Source organism: Carcharhinus amblyrhynchos, chromosome 6 (assembly GCF_965287045.1).
Source record: "Carcharhinus amblyrhynchos chromosome 6, sCarAmb.v2.hapA, whole genome shotgun sequence".
Taxonomy (NCBI): Eukaryota; Metazoa; Chordata; class Chondrichthyes; order Carcharhiniformes; family Carcharhinidae; genus Carcharhinus; species Carcharhinus amblyrhynchos.
The window spans coordinates 33,569,801-33,591,071 of record NC_137329.1 but is presented as its reverse complement, the minus strand read 5'-3'; the positions used below and the strand labels follow the sequence as shown (position 1 = coordinate 33,591,071).

Below are 21,271 nucleotides of genomic sequence, written 5' to 3'. Positions count from 1 at the left end.
ATATGTGCTCTTGATGGGGAAATGCTCCTATTAGTGTGGACTTGCCATTGAAACCTCCTGTTTATAATTTTTCACTATTGTGTTCTTTCTTTCCGACTTCTCACATCTGCTCAGTGAATTGAATCAAAAACCACTCTGAAGTATTTATGGACAAAGAAGGTCTGTGAGCTTTCGGTAACACATCCATAACGCTTGCATCAGATGCCACTTTGATATTTCTTTCACGTTACTGCCAGTTGAGATACTAAATAAAAATTCAAAGGAACTGCTGGACAGTGATTAACCGATTGTTACTTGCCCCACTAAAAACTCTACCCTACACCTACTACCCCAATGCAGCTCGTGTTCTCATGAAAAGATGTCAAAATGGTGAAACGCTCAAGGTTCACTGATCAACTTGTCTTCTGGGATTGGCAAGGTATGGTTTGTACTATTAAGTCTTCAGCATATTAGTAATTTGATCACTAGGATAATTTCACTGGCAGATTGACTCATTGCTTTACTATTGGATGTCACTGTGGAAATCAATCTCAGCTGTCATTCACAAAAAACACCAAGCAAAGGTCTGGTGTTTCCTCCAGGGTAAAGGTGGAAACAAATTGAGGATAAATAACTCTCAAATACTTTCCAAAGGCTGGCTGAACAGAACAAACACAGATTTAGCAGCCAGGTGAAGATAGCAGGAAGTGGAGACAAGGCATATCTTTCTGTTACTTTCCCCATAGGATCAGCCAGACTCAGTAAGGAAAGTTTATGCTCTCCCAACCCTTGCCTGAGTGTTTCCCTGTAACTCACCTGAACAGATTCAGTTCTGCCAGGCTTTTGCTGTTTGACATTTGGTTCTTGGATTGGAAAAGACAAAATCCCCCAGGCAAATTAGTCCCACTAACAAAGGATGTGCAATACAGATAATAAAAAACCTGCAAAGTAAAATTCCAACTTGCACCCTCGCCCCTTGTGTGTAGTCTGGGCAGCTCAAATTCACTTTGTATAGAATGGAATCTTTGTACCCAACATTTGATGTGCAGCCAACTGTAGAGCCAAAGTAATCACGTACTAGTGGATTATTTCCTTGAAACACTTGCCATCTACAGTAGGGTTGCTGTGGGCAGAGCACACAACTTGCCAAGGCTTCATGAGTTGAACAGTTTGTTCATTTGTGAAATAGTCAACAAGATTTTCTCCTCACTATATATTAGAATGTTATACCATTTTGCACACTACCACTCCATTTTCATAGACTCATTACAGTGCAGGAAGTCATTTGACCCATCGAGCCTGCACCAACAATTATCGCACCCAGGCCCTATCCTCGTAACCCCACATATTTATTCTGCTAGTCACCCAGAACAAAAGGGCAATTTAGCATAGTTAATCAATTGAACCTGCACATCTTTGGACCATGGGAAGCAAAACCATGCAGGCACAGGGACAATGTGCAAACTCTGAATCTTGAACTACCAACTTGAATAAATTTCAGTAAAATGATTGCTTGGGACTATCTATTTTAAATGTAGAGAAATAAAAGTTTATAGAAATTTAATAAGACTTTATTAAGGTCTTATTAAGACCCAAGACCGGATTTGTACCCAGGTCCCTAGCATGAGTCAACAGTGCTAATCACCGTGCCACCCTTGAGTACAGAACGCTCAACAGAAAAGACATATTTGGGATGTGAAACTGAGGAACAAGAGTTTTGTTGGATCAAAGGTAAAATTCATAGAATTGTAGGTCTTCAACAAGGTACCACATGGTAGCTTGTTGCAAAGGTTAAATCTCACGGGATCCAGAGTGAGGTAGCCAAACGGATACAAAATTGGTTTGATGTCAGAAAACGGTTGTAGAGGGTTGTTTTTCCAAACTGGAAGTCTGTGACCAGTGGTGTCCCTCAGGAATCAGTGCTGGGTCCACTGTTGTTTGTCATTTATATTATTTGGACGAGAATTTAATAAGTTTGTAGGTGACACCTAGATTGGTGGCATAGCAGACAGCAAAGCTTATCTAGGATTGCAACAGGATCTTTATCAATTGGGCTACTGGGCTGATGAATAGCAGATGGAGCTTAATTTAAATAAGTGTCAGATGATGTATTTTAGTCGATCGAACCAGAGCAGTACTCGCTCAGTTAATGGTACAGCGTTGGAGAGAGTTATATAACAAAGATCTAAGAGTTTCAGGTTCATAGCTCTTTGAAAGTGGAATCACAGGTGGACAGAGTGGTGAAGGTGGCATTCAACATGCTTGGCTTCATTGGTGAGAATATTGAATACAGGAGTTGGGACACCTTGAAGTTGTACAAGACATTGGTAACGCTGTGTACAGTTCTAGTCACCCTATTATAGGAAGGATATTATTAAACTAGAAAGAGTACAGAAAAGGTTTACCAGGATGCTATCAGGACTTGAGTTTGAGTTATGAGGGGCTGGATAGACTGGAACTTTTTTCTCTGGAGCATGGGAGGCTTGGGGTGATCTCAGAGATCTATAATATAATTAGGGGCATAGATCAGCTAATCAGTCAATAACTTTTCCCAAAGGTAGAGGAGTTTAAATTTAGAAGACACAAGTTTAAGGTGAAAGGGGATACAAAAGGGTCCAGAGGGTGGTGTCTGGAACAAGCTGCCAGAGATAGTAGTAGAGGTAGGCACAATTTTGTCTTTAAAAAGCATTTAGACAGTTGCATGGGTAAAATGGGTGTAGAGAGACATGGGCCAGACAATTGGGATTACCTTAGGGTTTAAAAAAGGGGCAGCAAGGACATTGGGCCAAAGGGCCTGTTCCATGCTGTAAACTTCTATGACTCTAATTATCAACCTCCTGGTTAAGTTGCTGAGGGGCAGATAGGAAAGGAATAGGCAATTACTTGATAGCATTGTTTACTGGTGCCCCACAAGGTTCTGTAGCAGGGTCTCATCTAATCACTTAACAATATGGAATAGAGTGCCACATATCCAAATTAGACAATGACAAATATATTAATACAGCAAGTGAATGATTAAAATTACAAGTTTGTATGTAGGCAAACATGAGCTCATCCACTTTGGACACAAGGGGCAAGATATAGGGTACTTTTAAAGTGAAAAGTTAAGGGTTTCAATGTTTGGGTTCATACATGAAGTCATACAGAAAATTAAGACATTTTAACCTTGAGAACTATGATAGAAGGTGCACACTGATGGCAGACAGAACAAGTTTAAGGTACTGGATGGGGTTCCAATCAAGCAGGCCATTTTGTCCTGAATGGTGTTAGTGTTGAGTGGCACTCATCCAGTCAGGTGGAGAACATTCAATCACATTCCTGATAGGAGCATTATAGATGGTAGTGAAGTTTTAAATGCTCTCAACCTGTGCTGTCATTAGTAATCAAGATGCAAATGGGGGAATTCATTGATTTAAATGCATTAAATACCAAGGGAAGGTGGTTACATTTCACTCACAGTAATCACCTGGCATTTGCAGCACAATGTTACTTGCCACTAACCAGCACCTGACCATTGCCCAGGGCTTTGACTGTTGACAGACATTGAGCATGTAACTGAACAAATCAATGAGGCAGTCAACAATTCCACTTTAACTTTATCCAAGAGAAAATGCTGGAAAATCTCAGGTTTGGTAGCATCTATAAGGGGAGAAAAGCGCTGACATTGAATCCAGATGATCCTTTGACAAAAACTGGACTCAAAACATCAGCACTTCTCTTCACAGATGCTGCCAGACCTGAGATTTCCCAGCATTTTCTTTTTTGGTTTTAGATTCCAGCATCTGCAGTCATTTGCTTTTATCCACTTTTAACTTTGACAGAAAAGGTCATTGATGAAGCAAATGTCAGAGGCAAGTATACAGTTAATGGCAAGACCCTGAAGAGCATCGAGAGATCTTGGGGTTTAATTCTAACTTCCTGAAAGTAGCCAAAGTAAATAGGATTTTAAACATATGGCACACCTAAATTTCTTGTTCAGGACATCACATTACAGCTCTGGTCACCACATTAAAAGAAATGTGCAGGGACTTGAAGGTGCAGAACAGGTTTACCAAGATATTGCTCACATCCTCTAATCCAGGCAGTAAGCAGACAACATTAGAAATAGGATCAGGAGTAGGCCATCTAGCCCTTCAAGCCTGCCCCACCATTCAACAAGATCATGGCTGATCTGAAGTGGATCAGTTCCACTTTCCTGCTTTCTCCCCATAACCCTTAATTCCCTTGTCTATCAGAAATCTATCTACCCATGACTTAAATATATTCAGCGAGGTGGCCTCCACCACTTCAATGGGCAGAGAATTCTAGAGCCTCATCACCCTTTGAGTGAAGAAATTCCTCAACTCTGATCTTAACTGTTCCTGCCCCCCCCCCCTTCTCTTATTTTAAGGCTGTGCCCTCTAGTTCTATCCTTTCTAAGCAGGAAGAATTTCTACCTCTACCCTATCTAGCCCCTTCATTATCTTCTAAGTCTCTATAAGATCCCCCCTCAGCCTTCTAAACTGAGTACAGATCCAGTCTATTTAATCTCTTCATAGGCTAACCCCCTCAACTCCAGTATCAGCCTGGTGAACCTTCTCTGTACTCCCTCCAAGGCCAATATATCCTTTCACAAATGTTGTGACCAAAACTGCACAGTACTCCAGTTGCAGCCTCACCAGTACCCTGTACAGTTGCAGCAAGACCTCCTTGTTTTTATATTCTATCCCCCTTGCTATAAAGGCCAACATTCCATTTGCCTTCTTGATCACCTGCTGCCCCTGCAGACTGGGTTTTTGCAATTCTTGCACAAGGACCCCCAGGTCCCTCTGCACTGCAGCTTTTCACCCTTTAAATAATAATCCCTCCTACTATTATTTCTACCAAAGTGGATAACCTCATTTGCTAACACTATACTCCATCTGCCAGGTCCTCATCCACTCAGATCTCTGCAGACTTTCTGCACCATGCAATTTGCTTTACCACTCATCTTCATGTCATCAGCAAATTTTGTTACCTTACACTCAGCCCCCTCCTCCAGATCGTGTATGTAAATGGTAAACAGTTGAGGCCCCAGCACCAATCCACTAGTCACCAACTGCCAACCAGAATAGCACCCATTGATTCCAACACTGCTTCCTGTTAGACAACCAATCCTCAATCCACACCAACACCTTACCCCCAACTCTGTGCACCCTAATCTTTCAAGGCACCTTATCAAACACCTTCTAGAAATCTAAAAACACATCCACCAGTTCCCTTTTGTCTACTGCACTAGTCACATCCTCAAATCCAATAAAATTCATTAAACATAACTTCCCCTTCACAAATCCATGCTGCACATCCTCAGAAATCCAATAAAATTCATTAAACATAACTTCCCCTTCACAAATCCATGCTGCACCTGCTTGATCAAACTATTCTTTTCTAGGTGTCTTGCTATTTCTTCCTTGATGAAGGATTCTAGCATTTCTCCAACTATGGATGTTAAGCTAACCAGCCTATAATTCCCTGCCTTTTGTCTGAGACAGGACAAACTAGGCTTAACTTAGAACATGGAAAATTACAGAACAGGCCCACCAGCCCACAAGTTGTGCTGATGATATCCATACCTACTAGGCTTACCTATAACCCTCAATCCCATCAAGTCCCATGTATTCATCCAGAAGTCTCTTGACCCTATCAAATTTGCCTCCACTACCACTGATGGCAGACAATTCCACTCACCCACCAAGTGAAGAACTTACCCAGATATATCCTCCTAAACCTACTCTCTAGCACTTTAAACCCAAGTCCTCTTGTAGCAACCATTTCAGCCCTTGGAAAAAGCCTGAGAATCCACCCAATCTATATCTCTCAACATCTTATAACACTTATCAGGTCACCTCATCCTTCATCTCTAAAGGAAGGCCAAGCTCCCTCAACCTATCCTCAAGGCATGTCACCCAATCCAGGCAACATCCTTGTAAATCTCTGCACCCTTTCAATAGCCTCCACAGTGGACGCAACCAGAACTGAGCACAGTATTCCAAAAGGAGTGACTAGGGTCTTCTAAAGCTGCAACATTATCTCCAAACTCCTAAACTCAGTCCCTCAATTGATAAAGGCCAGCACATCCTCTACATGAAGAGGATTTAAGAATCCTATGGATCCTGATCCAAGGTCCTTCTGATCCTCTACACTGATAAGAGTCTTACCCTTGATATTATACTCCTTCATCCCATTGGACCTGCCAAAATGGACCACTACAAATTTATCTGGGTTCAAGTCCATCTGCCACTTCTCTACCCAACCTTGCATCCTATGTCACACTGCAATTTGACATTTCTCCCAACTTTCCATGCCACCAACCTTCCTCTCATCAGCAAACTTACCAACCCATCCCTCCACTTCCTCATTCAGGTCATTTATGAAAATTACAAACAGCAAAGGTCCCAGAACAGATCCCTGGGGCACTCCACTGGCAACCAACCTCCATGCAGAAAAAGACCCATTTACAACCAGTTAATGTGCACAAGGTTTTGGGCCTTTAGTCTTCTTGCTTTCTACCTTTCTAGAATAATTTTGAAAAGAATTACTACGTGTTAGAAGTGCTGAAATGATTGAATAAAATGCAACCATGGTTTTTTTTTAAGGAGGTGGGACATAGAAAGGTTGGGGTTCAGTTCACAGCCTAAATGAAATCAAGTTCTGGGACTATGCTATAGCCTGAGTTAGCTGGATGAGTGCCTTGTTTTCTGAGCAGCAGAAGCCAAGGAGAAACCTAGTCTATAAAATTATGTGGGGCACAGATACGGTGGAAATGTCTAGTACTACTCTTATGAGAAGGGGAATTCAAAGATGAGGAGCAAAACTTTAGTGGTACATGTCTGGAACATGCTGCTAGAGATGGTGGTGCAGGCAGATACAATAGGGGTGTTCAAGGGGCTTTAAGATAAGCACATGAATATGCAAGGAATAGAGGGATATGAACAAGGACAGAAGGAAGGGATTAGTTTAATTTAGCATTATGTATAGCACAAAACTGAGCCAAAGGGCCTGCTCCTGTGCTGTATTGTTTGATGTTCTAAGTGGCTTGGCCTAGGACAACAAAATAGTGAGTTATGGGGCAAAGATAGGCAGAGTTAGATCATTGATCAGCCATGCTCCAAGCTCCAGCATTGAAGTACTAGACCCAGGTCAGAATTGCTTAAAGTCAGAAGGAGATACAATAATGAAGTAAAGACATAAGAAAATTGAGAACTTTTAATAACTTTGAATACATTATACATTTTCATTAGAATTTAAAAAAGTGTTTGCAGCACATTCACAAGCTATAAATAGCACCCTAGCCTTTGGAACTCTGGTGGGAACGTGGTCAAGTTAGTGTTGAAAATTCATTCAGATCTTTTCACTGAAGTTCATGTAAACTATCTCCTCAAAGCTCCATTCACTCCATATAGACATGCCTGGAACAAAAAAATGTCAAACAGGATTTTAATTTGATGACGAGCCATTTAGGAGGTTCTTAAAAAGCAGAGTTTTATCTCTTCTGCATAGAGAAGTCTTAGGAGCAAAATGGTGAGAAATAGAATTTTCACTGTTATCATACTGTAGCCAAACAGGGTAAGTGATTACAATGATGAGGTAGGAAACAAAAGGGCATGTTTCCAAAAAAACATTTTCTAACACCACATACAATTAGTTCAACAATCTAAATCAGTTATTAGAGCTGTTCAGGGGCTGGTCACAAATGCCAAGATGCTGTTATAACTAAAAGAACAAATTATTTAAGGCAAACTAGACATTTTCTTATCTGATGCATTACATAAACTAATCATTTGCTTCATCTCTATTCCAGAGTAATCAGTCACTGCTATAAAGCAATTTCATCACAATTGCTATGAAGACCATCGTGAGTATAAACATCATTTCAACTCTGGACCAGATGAGCTGTGTTGAGAACGTCATGAGTCTATAATTAAAGTACACTGGCACAAAAACTGTAACCAGTATAGTGGTAAACCACACACTACACCTGATGTAGATTCTGCAGGCTCAGCATAAACTCCTGCTTGGTAGGACATTTCTGCTGGTGGCTAAAAACCAGTGTTTTTAATCGAAAGTAATGCAAGTTTGCTTGGGTCTAAGCAGAATTGGAGCCTGTTACTCTCAGTTCCAACCTTTTGTTTCCCCATGTTCTGGCGCACCAACAATCTGGAATTCCAGATGGGAACAAGCACTCAGAGCCAAGCTTACACTTAATGGCACCAAAAGATTCTAGTCACCAACCTGCTACCAGTGTTGGAAGTCACTGACAACAGCACAATTAGAGAATATGGACATTTGTACCCATGCCTACCTGATGAAGGAACACTGCAGGTGAAGATTCTTTGGTAGAAGAGAAACGTGTCGACTACATAAGGTCTCTAACTGAAAGGAAGACAAATTACCCATCATTTCTTTTTATTAAAACAGCACAGCTTCATAAAATTGAAACCTAAACACACAAGATCTTAAACCCATTCATCAAATGTCCAACTTTCCCACTCCAAATTACAGCATGAGATGTGGAAGCACTCATCGGCAGGAACACTTGCCACTTTCCCCCAGTTCAAATATTTGAACAAATTATTATCCCTAATCATCATATGCTGTTGGTCCTTTGAGGCAAGAACAAAATACAACACAGGAACAGGTCCTTTGCCCCTCCAAGCCTGTGCTGATCATGATGCCTGCCTAAACTAAGACCATATGCACTTAAGAGTCCATATCTTGCCATTTCAATCTCATGTATTACTCTACTTGGCCCTTAAATGCCACTATCATATCCGCTCCCATCGCCTCCCTGGGTAGTACATTTCAGACATTCACCATCCTGTGTAAAAAAAACTTGCCTCATCTCTTAAATCCCCCCTCCCTAGTTGTTGACTTTTTTAACCCTAGGAAAGTAGTTTTGACTATCCACTCTGTCCATACCACTCAATCTTGTAGACCTCTATCAGTCACCCTTCGACCTCAATCATTCCAGTGATAACAAAATGAGTTTATTCAATCCTGTCCTTGTAGAGGAAACCCTCCAGACTAGGCAACATTCTGGTAAACCTCTTCTGTACCCTCTCCAGAGCATCCACATCCTTCTGGCAACCAAAATTGTACGCATTCTAAATAAGGCCTAACTAAACTTCTGTAAAGCTGCAGCATGACCTATTTTTATCATCAATGTCTGATCAATGAAGGCAAGCATGTCATATGTCTTCCTGACTACCTTATCCACCTGCATTGCCACTGTGACTGGTGGACATGTACACCCAGATTGTCTGCCTGTCAATACAAAAGGAGTCTACCATTTACTGCACAAATTGTAAATGCATTGACCCTTCCAAAAAGCACTCAGATGACCACATTCATTAAGGATATTTGTTAAGGTTCAGTGGGTACATGCGGACTAGGACTAATCTACACCTGGAAAAACTAGTGCTGGAAGATTGGAAAACAGCTAATGTTACGCCGTTGTTTAAGAAGGGTGCCAGGCAAAAGGCAGGGAATTATAGGCCTGTTAGTTTAACGTCTGTTGTAGGTAAAATGTTAGAATCCGTCATCAAGGAGGAAATAGCGAGGCATCTTGAGGGGAACTGCTTGATAAAGCAGACGTGTGGGAATGCCGGCGTTGGACTGGCGTAAACACAGTAAAAAGTCTGACAACACCAGGTTTTAGTCCAGCCGATTTATTTGATAATACTCAAGCTTTCGAGGGGACTGCCTCTTCATCAGGTGAACTCTCCTGACGAAGAGGCAGTCCCCTCGAAAGCTTGTGAGTATTATCAAATAAATCGGTTGGACCAAAACCTGGTGTTGTCAGACTTTTTACTGTGATAGAGCAGACACAGCACAGTTTCGTTAAAGGGAAGTCGCATCTGACAAATTTACTGGGGTTCTATGAGGATGTGTCTAGGGCGGTGGATAGAGGAGAGCCAGTGGATGTGGTCTTTCTGGATTTTCAGAAGGCGTTTGACAAGGTACCTCAAGAGGTTATTGCAGAAGGTAAGGGGGCATGGAGTTGGGGGTAGGGTGTTAGCGTGGATAGAGGACTGGTTGTCAAATAGGAGGCAGAGAGTGGGGGTCAATGGGTGCTATTCGGATTGGCGGATGGTGACTAGTGGAGTGCCTCAGGGGTCAGTGCTGGGGCCTCAGCTATTTACCATTTATATAGATGATCTGGAGGAGGGAACTGAGTGTGAGGTGTCAAAATTTGCTGATGACACCAAAATTGGTGGAAAGGCAAATTGTGGAGGGTGGGGAAAGTCTACAGAAGGATCTAGATAGGCTGGGCGAATGGGCCAGGAAATGGCAAATGGAATTTAATGTTGCCAAGTGCGAGGTGGTCCACTTTGGTAGGAATAATGGTAGGCAGGATTATTACTTACGTGGAGAAAAACTGCAGCAGGCGACAGCGCAGAGGGACCTCGGGGTCCTTGTGCATGAGTTGCAAAAACCCAGCTTGCAGGTGCAGGTGGTCAGGAATGCGAATGAGATGCTGGCCTTCATCGCGAGGGGGATTGAATATAAAAGTAGGAGGTCTTGCTGCAGCTGTATAGGGCATTGGTGAGGCCGCAGCTGGAGTACTGTGTGCAGTTTTGGGCACCGTACTTACGCAAGGATATTTTGGCCTTGGAGAGAGTGCAGAGGAGGTTTACTAGGCTGATGCCGGAGTTGAGCTATGAGGAGAGGCTGAATAAATTAGGCTTGTACTCGTTAGAGTTTAGAAGAATGAGGGGAGATCTCATTGAGACATACAAGATGAATGGGATGGATAGGATAGAGGTGGAGAGATTCTTCCCGCTCAGAAAGGATAGCAGGACTAGGGGGCACAGCCTCAAGATAAAGGGGGGCGGTTTAGAACAGAGTTGAGGAAGAACTTCTTCACTCAAAGAGTGGTGAATCTCGAATTCTCTGCCCGTTGAAGTGGTGGAGGCTACCTCGCTAAATATTTTTAAGATGCGGGTTGATGGGTTTTTGATAAGAGAGGGGATTAAGGGTTTTGGGGAGAGGACGGGAATGTGGAACTGAGCCACGACAGATCAGCCATGATCTTATTGAATGGCGGGGCAGGCTCGAAGGGCTAGTTGGCCTACTCCTGCTCCTATTTTTTATGTTCTTATCCTATTCCTTTCTACTTCATGATTACTTAGATGCATTTGTGGAGAATTTATGATATGCATCTAAATTCTGCGATAAGTGACTTGCATAATTTAATGATAGCCCCAATCACTGCTATTTTAATGGAAACAGATGCTCTTGACTTCATCAACCAGGGCCTCAAACTACCATGTGAAACATGAATGGCACCATTTGTCAAGATTCAAAACTTTACAACCTTCCCGCATTTACATTTCTCCCCTTCACTTGCCCCATTACCATCATTGTGTCTTACCTAGTTCCTGATTCCAGTTTTCCCCATGATCAATTACCAGATGAAAATTGAATGCAGCAATCTGGAGAGTGAATAGATTGTTCAGATATTCAGATTTAAACCACAAGTCAAATTATTTTATCAGTTGCAGTCAGTCTCAACATCAATGCAACTGAGGCATGAAGAACTACCACACTTAAATTTTCAAATGAAGATAACAGCAAGATTCAAAAGATGGTTGTGATCTGTAATGAATTAGTGTACAAAAATTGCACTTCCAACAGCCAGCATCAAATAATCAATGCTGCAAAATCGATCAGCAGCTAGTCTGATGAAATCTCGAGCAGCAATCAGCAATGCCTTAAGGCAGTCTCATCACAAAAAAGCTATGTAGACCATCGTGAGATAGAACATCATTTACTGCTCGAGATCATTCAATCTATCAGCTCTTAAAGAGAAATTAGTGATGTTCCCTTAGCTTTTAAAAATAGCCAAAAAGTTTGAGTACTCAGCTTGCACTCGGTTTAGAGCGAAACGCGAATTGGCACGATTTCTAACCTACCCCCCTTGTAGAAATTAAACATGAATCTTTTGATATTTAGCCTCCTCGTGGAAATTAAGTATCAAATCTTCTAACCCCTTTGGGGAAGTTAAACATTAGTGATTCCAGATCGTCACACAACAGGAGTGTTTAGAATTACAGAAAGAACAACGTTGAGCGGTAATTCTGGGGATTGAAGCAGAGAATGGGAATGAAGGGGCCAGGCTGGGTCTTACTTTGCAGTCAGTCAGGATCCTGCCTCAGCCACGTGGTGAACTCTCCGCATCCTCAGCACGGCCATCTCCGGGGAAGAGCAGCAGGAACCTGGACATCGATTAAAAAAACACAAAGTGAAGATTTAAAGCAACGATATTGAGAGGAAATCACCAAGTTTAGAGAAAATAGAGAAGCCGGGCCGGGAGAGCGCGGGGCCTTTCCCCAGGGGAGCTCGGCGGGTTTCTCAGCGCCGCCCTTACCCAGACCCCGGAGCCATTCCGTCCTCACACACACAGAGCACGAGGGAAAGAGAGCGGGCTCAGCTTCCGGGGCAATATTTATTTCCGGGCCCACCGGAAACAGCCGACACGTGATCCGGCCGCTTCCGCTTTCCCCGCCCAGCCTTCGCTCCCCAACTCCGCCCATCACCAGCGGCCCCTCCAGCCCGCCGCTCCCAGGCCCGGGAGGGTCTCACTGGTTCAACGCCGCCGCTGCCGTCCATCATGGCGTCCAGCCTGCACAGCCTGGCGCTGGTCTCCTGTATCGTGCTCTGCTGCTCTGTCCTCTTCGCCAAAGTCTTCGTCTCCCGAGCGACCAGGGACAGGCCTCAGCCGCCGGAGGGTAAGAGAGAGACCCCAATCCGCACCCCCGCCGCCCCCCTCGCCCCGCCCCCTCAGCCCCCCCCCCTCCCTCTCCCTCCTCTCACATACCCCGGTCCTTCCCCCCCCTCCCCCTTCTCTTCAATCCAGCCCAATCTTCACAAACCTCATTATTTGTTGCCATCATCATCATCCAGAGTTGTGCTTCTCCAATAAAGTTTATTTTTGTAACCATCATGTTTTGTTTGCGTGTTCATCCTAGTTTCTTGCCCTCCTCGCTTTTCTCTTGTGGTTTGGAACTGATGCTTTAAACAGCTTTGTTTCTCACACCCTCAACTGAAGTTTACCATGCTGCGTTAGAAAAGAACTTAATCACTTTGCAATTTTGAAAATCATTTATTTTACAATTCAGCTGCCATTGTTGTTAACATAATTTAGTCAATGGTTGTAGACTTTGAGCCAATGTGTAGTGCTCACGTGGACAGCTCTTGTTGCTGAACTGGACAAGTCAGAAAACAGAACTGATGGGTATATACCATCTTAAAATGTTGATATTTTCCCAGTATTTTGATAGGAAGTGTTCAGATGCTGGATGAATATCCACATTGTGTCTGGCGTCTTATGCTAATATGTTGCAAAAATGGTGAGATTGTCAACCTCTAGTGACAGCTACAGATGAACTGCCTCTAGCAGAACCATAACTTCTGTTTAAATGGTGGCTTTAATATAGGAAAACATTCTAAAGGTCTTCAGAGAGAAGAATTCAACATGAATGATTTAGTGAAGGTGCTTAAAGCATATTGGGGGAAGGAGCTTGGGGAGTGTTTTGCAGAAAATATTGCCAAATGGCTGAAGGGAATGCTGGACGAGGAAGTAGAGTAGAATGAAGCTATGAGAGACATTGAGGATGAGGAATTTAAATCCAGGAACCTGGTGCAAAATAAAGGATATTAGAAGAGTGGGATGGTGCAGGTCAGGTTACAGCCAGTTGTCTTTTAAGTGAGTTAGAGTTCATGCTAGGTGGTGCACCAGTGACTACTTGGTACAGCTTTGCCAGAATATCCAGATGTTCTTTGACACATTGAATGTAGGGCCACATATGAAGAGATCAAAAAGGCAATAGGTCTATCAGCAAAGAAAACAACTTCTTTGAATGCCAAGGCAGAGAAAGTTGTCATTAACTGCAATGAACAGTTGAAGAGATGACCAGGGAAGCTCTAGACACCGTAGAGAGCTTGCTTCTTATGGCAGAACTGGATTTTAAACTCAGTGGAGCTTAGAGGAGTTATTGACTTGCTTGCCATGGAGAAAGCTTCAGGAAATGATGACATACATCCTGAACTCATCAAGCATGGGAAGCTGGCATTTCTGCATCATCGGCACAATCTTCCCTCTCTGCTGGAGGAAAAGGGCAATGCCCCAGGATAAGCATGATATAAAATTTTTGATCTTGTACAAGGAAAGCTGCAGTGATTGCAACAGCTATTGGGGCATCTTCCTGCTAAGCATCGTAGTAAAAGTATTCCATTGTTTAAGAAGGGTGGCAGGCAAAAGGCAGGGAATTATAGGCCGGTTAGTTTAACGTCTGTTGTAGGTAAAATGTTAGAATCCGTCATCAAGGAGGAAATAGCGAGGCATCTTGAGGGGAATTGCTTGATAGAGCAGACGCAGCATGGTTTTGTTAAGGGGAAGTCGTGTCTGACAAATTTATTGGGGATCTATGAGGATGTGTCTAGGGCGGTGGATAGAGGAGAGCCGGTGGATGTGGTCTTTCTGGATTTTCATAAGGTACCTCACAGGAGGTTATTGCAGAAGGTAAGGGGGCATGGAGTTGGGGGTAGGGTGTTAGCATGGATAGAGGATTGGTTGTCAAATAGGAGGCAGAGAGTGGGGGTCAATGGGTGATATTCGGATTGGCGGTTGGTGACTAGTGGAGTGCCCCAGGGGTCGGTGCTGGGACCTCAGCTATTTTCCATTTATATAGATGATCTGGAGGAGGGAACCGAGTGTATGGTGTTGAAATTTGCTGATGACACCAAGATTGGTGGAACGGCAAATTGCGCGGAGGGTGTGGAGAGTCTGCAGAAGGATCTAGATAGGCTGGGCGAATGGGCCAGGAAATGGCAAATGGAATTTAATGTTGCCAAGTGCGAGGTGGTCCACTTTGGTAGGAATAATGGTAGGAAGGACTATTACTTACGTGGCGAAAAACTGCAGCAGGCGACGGTGCAGAGGGACCTCGGGGTCCTTGTGCATGAGTCGCAAAAACCCAGCCTGCAGGTGCAGCAGGTGGTCAGGAAGGCTAATGGGATGCTGGCCTTCATAGCGAGGGGGATTGAATATAAAAGTAGGGAGGTCTTGCTGCAGCTGTGTAGGGCATTGGTGAGGCCGCAGCTGGAGTACTGTGTGTAGTTTTGGTCGCCACACTTACGCAAGGACATTTTGGCCTTGGAGGGAGTGCAGAGGAGGTTTACTAGGCTGATACCGGAGTTGAGGGGGTTGAGCTATGAGGAGAGGCTGAATAAACTAGGCTTGTACTCGTTAGAGTTTAGAAGAATGAGGGGAGATTTCATTGAGACATATAAGATGATGAATGGGATGGATAGGATAGAGGTGGAGAGACTCTTCCCGCTCAGAAAGGACAGTAGGACTAGGGGGCACAGCCTCAAGATAGGAGGGGGGGGGGCGGTTTAGAGCGGAGTTGAGGAGGAACTTCTTCACTCAAAGGGTGGTGAATCTCTGGAATTCTCTGCCCGTTGAAGTGGTGGAGGCTGCCTCGCTAAATATATTTAAGACGCGGGTTGATGGGTTTTTGATAGGCGAGGGGATTAAGGGTTATGGGGAGAGGGCGGGAGTGTGGAACTGAGCCACGACGGATCAGCCATGATCTTATTGAATGGCGGGGCAGGCTCGAAGGGCTAGATGGCCTACTCCTGCTCCTATTTCTTATGTTCTTTACCAACGTTTCTCTTATCAGATGGCAGATCCAGGCTGAAGACATCTATCCCACGTATCTATGATTTTGGAACAGAGGCTGTCTATTTAAGCAATAAACTTGGCTGCCTGCTGAAGCTGTTCAATGTGATCTCCTTTCATGGCACCATGGTGGGTAATGTTAACTGTGACAGGGATAGATCAGAGCACTTTGAGATCTGTAGTGGGGTCAGACAGGTTGGTGAACTGACCCTGATACGCTTTGCATCTTCATCTCTTGGCTGTCATATGCCTTAAGGTCTTCTACAAAGGGTTTCTACTTCCCTACCAAAATGCATAGAAAGCTGTTCGGCTTTGCACACTCGAGATCCAAAACAAAGGTGTACCACATCTTCAGAGTTTTGCTCTACACTGAATGCTGCATTGGCATTCCATTACTGAGGAACATTTCAACAGAAAACAAATGGACATGCTCATGCCTGTAACGGGTTTCACAACACCAGCTTAAAGTCCAACAAGTTTATTTGTAGCAAACGCCCCAAGCTTTCGGAACACGCTGTTCCTTCGTCAGGTGGGTGGGAGAACTTTCATCTGACGAAGGAACAACATGTTCCGAAAGCTTGGGGGCGTTTGCGACAAATAAACTTGTTGGACTTTGAGCTGGTGTTGTGAGATTTCTTTTTGTTTTACCCCAGTCCAACGTCGGCATCTCCACATCATGTAACGGGTTTGTCAGGAAGACAATTGTCATGGTTCAGGATGTTGCCATGCTGCCATTGATCAGCATTGACAATGTGATACTGGTGGTTATTGATACCTTTTTAAAATTTATTGTTAGTCACAAGTAGGGTTGTGTTAACTTTGCAATGAAGTTACTGTGAAAATCTCCTGGTCGCCACACTCCAGTGCCTGTTTGGGTACACAGAGGGAGAATTTAGCATGGCCAATGCACCTAACCAGCGTGTTTTTCGGACGGTGGAAGGAAACCGGAGCACACAAAGGAAACCCACGCAGACATGGAGAATGTGCAGACTCCGCACAGACAGTGACCCAAGTCGGAATCGAACTCGGGTTCCTAGCACTGTGAGGCAGTAGTGCTAACCACTGTGCCTTGCATATCTAGACTCCACAACACCAGTATTCCATCACATGATGCTGGAATCTACTCGTGCTTGAAAAAGCTGCAACTGTCGTGTCAGAGTTGAGTAAGAGAGTGCAGTACAACAGCAACCTGACTGAGAATACCAGACAGCGAGTCTGTCAATTCTGTGTCTTTAGCGCACTCTTCTTAAAGTGGTAAGACCTGGATAATAAAATGTTTGTTTATTACTGGTACAACTGGGCTTACTTTAACATTACAATGAAGTTACTGTGAAAATCCCCTATATGCTAGGCAGGAGAATTGGCTGAACAGTTTGCCACAACCATCTCCTCGGCATCTCTTGACAGGACAAGGTAACCAATTCAGAGGTCCTGGAGTAAGCAGATTCCATCAGTATACACTCATTGCTAAGTCAATGATGTCTGTGCTGGCTCAGCTATATTTACTAGATGGATAGCTGTATACCCAGTGATCTTATATATGGGGAGCTGGACTTCTTAGTGTCCGTAACTCTGCTGTAAGGGTACCTGCAAGTGAGATATGAAGATGGCAGACATTGACACTAACAGCTGAATTGTGCACTTTATCAGCCCACTGCTGAAAATGCAACAGAAACTGACAGGTCAGAGTGGAATGCCTGAGCCACATCGGCAAATGCTTAATACAGAGTTAACCATCATGGCTGTACAAGATAGAAGGCTATCAGCAGAGCTTATAGAAGGGTAGCACTGCGAGTTTAGCCTAGAGCTGATAAAAACACGGATAAAGGTTTTGGCAGCAATGGGAATGAGGTACAAGCAAGGGAGGGTTTTAATGTGGCTACGGAAGTAAGTAGTTTTAGTCATGGATAGGTTGTAAAGCTCAACTTGGATAGGGTGCCACAGTTCAGCACACCCTGAGTGAATGATCCGTCACGAATGGAATCAGTCAAATGGAACCAGCATCTGGAGCAAAAGCTGAAAAACGGCTTTAGTCTTCCTGATTTTTAATTGGAACAAATTTTAACTCCTCCCCACAAATTAATGTCAGACAACCTGATGGCAAAGAGATAAAGTGAAATGGTTTTGATTTGTCCATTCTCAACGTATAAGTGGAAACTGACCACTTGCCTGCACGTGATGTCAAAATGAAATCACTTCGGTGGGAAGTGTATAATTAAAGAGTTGAGCAGGCAGTGGAGAATCTATGGAGAGAATTAAGAAAGCAGAAAAGATTTGTGATTGCAGAGGAAGGTAGACTTCCTGTAAAGTAGCAGATTGCATAAATACAGAGATTAGACAAGCATGCAGTAAAGGCAAAGTGGTTAAAACAATGGAACAGGTGAATCAGTACATGTCAGAAAGGTAGTGAATTTCTTGCCTATTAGGGATGGATTTCTGCAATGTCCTAAAACGGACAGGATTATGCCATATTAGATTTGTTCATGAGCAATGAGCCAGATTTAATTAATAATCTAATGATACGTAAGCATTTATCTAATAATTACCATAATATGATACTGAAGTTTGAAATGGAGAAACATGAATTAGCTACTGAGATTGTAGACTTAGGTAAGACTGACTTCAATAGGATGAAACAGACTGCCCCAAGTAAAGTAGGTAAGTATTTTAATGGGTAAAGCCACAGAAGATCAATGGGGAGTGTTGAAAAAAGAATGTAATGTGATACAGAGCCAGTTTATATCGTCTAAGAGGCAAGAGCTGTACTTAAAAAAAGAGCCAGAGACAACTAAAGAGGGTGAGAGGCAACATAAAACTAAAATAAATGGTATACATAGAAAGAAACATGGATTCAGGCGTAATAGGGAAGAAAGAACAGCAAAGGGTGACAAAACAGATTGAGCCTCAAAAGCCGTATGGAAAGAAAAGGGTATCAAAATGAGTGCAATTTATTACAATTATATTAGGACAAAGGATAGTTAGAAGCAATATGGGCCCCTTGAAAATGGTTAGTGATAGTGTCAGTGAAACTAAGGAAATGGCAGACGTAATTACTTTGCATCAGTATTGACAGTAGAGTAAGCGGTAAGCATGCTGCAAATACCAAGGCAACTGATATTGAATCAGGCACAGAGACTCAACCAAAATTAACAAAAACACAATGCCAGGCCAGATCATTGAATATATCCAAGGCTGAGCTGGACAGATGTTTGTTTGACAAGGGATTCAGGGATTGTTGGGAGTCAGGACAGAAAGTGGAGTTAAGGGCAGAATTGGATCAGCCATAGTCTCATTAAACGATAGTGTAGGTTTGAAGGCCCAAAGTTTGCTCAATTCGGGAACTGTTCCTTTACATTGTAGAATTGTATTTGTCATGCTGCTCTTTAAGAAAGGGGAAGGTGAGAAACCAAGGAATTGTAAACCAATTAACCTAACATCTCTTGTTGAGAAATTGTCCGTTGTTGTCGGCTATCCCTCATTTCGAGCATGATGTCTTCTCTGAATTGAGAGTTTCTGCTGTGGGTTTTTGTGTGACTGATCAGGCCTATACTTGGGCACAAAGTGATGGGATTTGGAGTGCAGTATTTGCTCTCTGCTGCTGCTCTGCTTCATCATGAAGATATTGTGAAATTATTACAATCAGTAACGAAGGAGAAAGTGACTGAACACCTTGAATATTTTCAACTGATCAAAGAGAACCAGCATAGATTTGTAGGTCATTTGTAGGACAAATCTCATTGAATCTTTTGAAGGGGTGACTAAAGTAGTAAACAGGGACTTGTCTTATGGATATTATTTGCATGGACCTGCAGAAAATTTGATAAAGTGCCTCATAAGGGACTGTTGGCTAAAATTGAAGACCATGGAATTGAAGACAAATTCCGCACCTGGTTAGGAAATTGGCTGAGTGGCAGGAGACAGAAAATCGGGTTCATAGAATAGAATAGACTCCTTACAATGCAAAAAGAGGCCATTCAGCCCACTGAGCTTGCATTGACAACAATCCCAACCAGGCCCTATCCCCATAACCCAATGTATTTACCTGGCTAGTCACACAACACTCTAATTGACAGAATGTGACGTGTGCTGTCTTTCCAGAATTTTTGTTATGGCCTCAACTATTCAATATTTATTAATGAGTGATGTGAAGAGATAGAAAGCCACATATCCAGATTTGCCACTGACACATAAGAACATAAGAAATAGGAGAGGAGTAGGCCATCTAGCCCCTCGAGCCTGCCCCGCCATTCAATAAGATCATGGCTGATCTGAAGTGGCTTAGTTCCACTTTCCCGCTTTCTCCCCATAACCCTTAATTCCCTTGCCTACCAAAAACCTATCTACCCGCATCTTAAATATATTTAGCGAGGTAGCCTCCACCACTTCAACGGGCAGAGAATTCCAGAGATTCACCACCCTTTGAGTGAAGAAGTTCCTCCTCAACTCTGTTCTAAACTGCCCCCCCCCCCTTATCTTAAGGCTGTGCCCTCTAGTCCTGCTGTCCCTTCTAAGCGGGAAGAACCTCTCCACCTCTACCCTATCCATCCCCTTCATCATCTTATATGTCTCAATAAGATCCCCCCTCATCCTTCTAAACTCCAATGAGTACAAGCCCAGTCTATTCAGCCTCTCTTCATAGCTCAACCCCCTCAACTCTGGTATCAAGCCTAGTGAACCTCCTCTGCACTCCTTCCAAGGCCAAAATATCCTTGCGCAAGTGCGGCGACCACACACTACTCCAGCTGCGGCCTCACCAGTGCCCTGTACAGTTGCAGCAAGACCTCCCTACTTTTATATTCAATCCCCCTCGCTATGAAGGCCAGCATCCCATTTGCCTTCCTGACCACCTGCTGCACCTGTAGGCTGGGTTTTTGCGACTCATGCACAAGGACCCCCAGGTCCCTCTGCACCGTAGCATGCTGCAGCTTTTCGTCCTTTAAGTAGTAGTCCTTCCTACTATTATTCCTGCCAAAGTGGATAACCTCGCACTTGCCAACATTGTATTCCATCTGCCAGGTCCTCGCCCACTCGCTCAGCCTATCTAGATCCCTCTGCAGACTTTCTACACCTTCCGCACAATTTGCCATTCCACTTATCTTTGTGTCATCAGCAAATTTCGACACCTTACACTCAGCTCCCTCCTCCAGATCATCTATATAAATGGTAAATAGCTGAGGCCCCAGCACCGATCCCTGGGGCACTCCACTAGTCACCAACCTCCAATCCGAATAGCACCCATTGACACCTACTCTCTGCCTCCTATTAGACAGCCAATCCTCTATCCATGCTAACACCTTACCCCCAACTCCATGCCCCCTAACCTTCTGTAACAACCTTTTGTGCAGCACCTTACCAAACGCCTTCTGAAAATCGAGAAACACCACATCCACCGGTTCCCCTCCGTCCACCGCACTAGACACATCCTCATAGAATTCCAATAAGTTCATCAGACACGACTTCCCCTTAACGAATCCATGCTGCGTCTGCTCTATCAAACAATTCTTTTCAAGATGCCTTGCTATTTCTTCTTTGATGACGGATTCAAGCATTTTTCCTACAACAGACGTTAAACTAACCGGCCTATAATTA

The 21,271-nt window shown here is 43.5% G+C and overlaps 1 protein-coding gene, 1 long non-coding RNA gene and 1 other non-coding gene across 3 annotated transcripts in view; 1 reads left to right on the top strand and 2 right to left on the bottom strand.

Moving 5' to 3' along the window:
* Positions 1-7,188: 7,188 nt before the first annotated feature.
* LOC145343808 (uncharacterized) lies at positions 7,189-12,232 on the bottom strand. The gene is made up of 4 exons (XR_013886801.1): positions 12,128-12,232; positions 11,372-11,432; positions 8,300-8,370; positions 7,189-7,406 (listed from the first exon to the last, which is right to left on the bottom strand). It is a non-coding gene; the product is annotated as an uncharacterized LOC145343808 (long non-coding RNA).
* Positions 11,688-11,772, bottom strand: LOC145344630 (small nucleolar RNA SNORD35). The gene has a single exon (XR_013886926.1). It is a non-coding gene; the product is annotated as a small nucleolar RNA SNORD35 (small nucleolar RNA).
* A 291-nt stretch (positions 12,233-12,523) lies between the features above and the next one.
* LOC145343807 (protein RIC-3-like) overlaps positions 12,524-21,271 on the top strand; it is a 66,314-nt gene continuing 57,566 nt past the window's right edge. Inside the window, exon 1 of the mRNA XM_080190174.1 lies at positions 12,524-12,728. Within this exon, the coding sequence (XP_080046300.1) occupies positions 12,611-12,728 (118 nt within the window). The 5' untranslated portion in view covers positions 12,524-12,610. The remainder of the gene's footprint in view (positions 12,729-21,271) is intronic.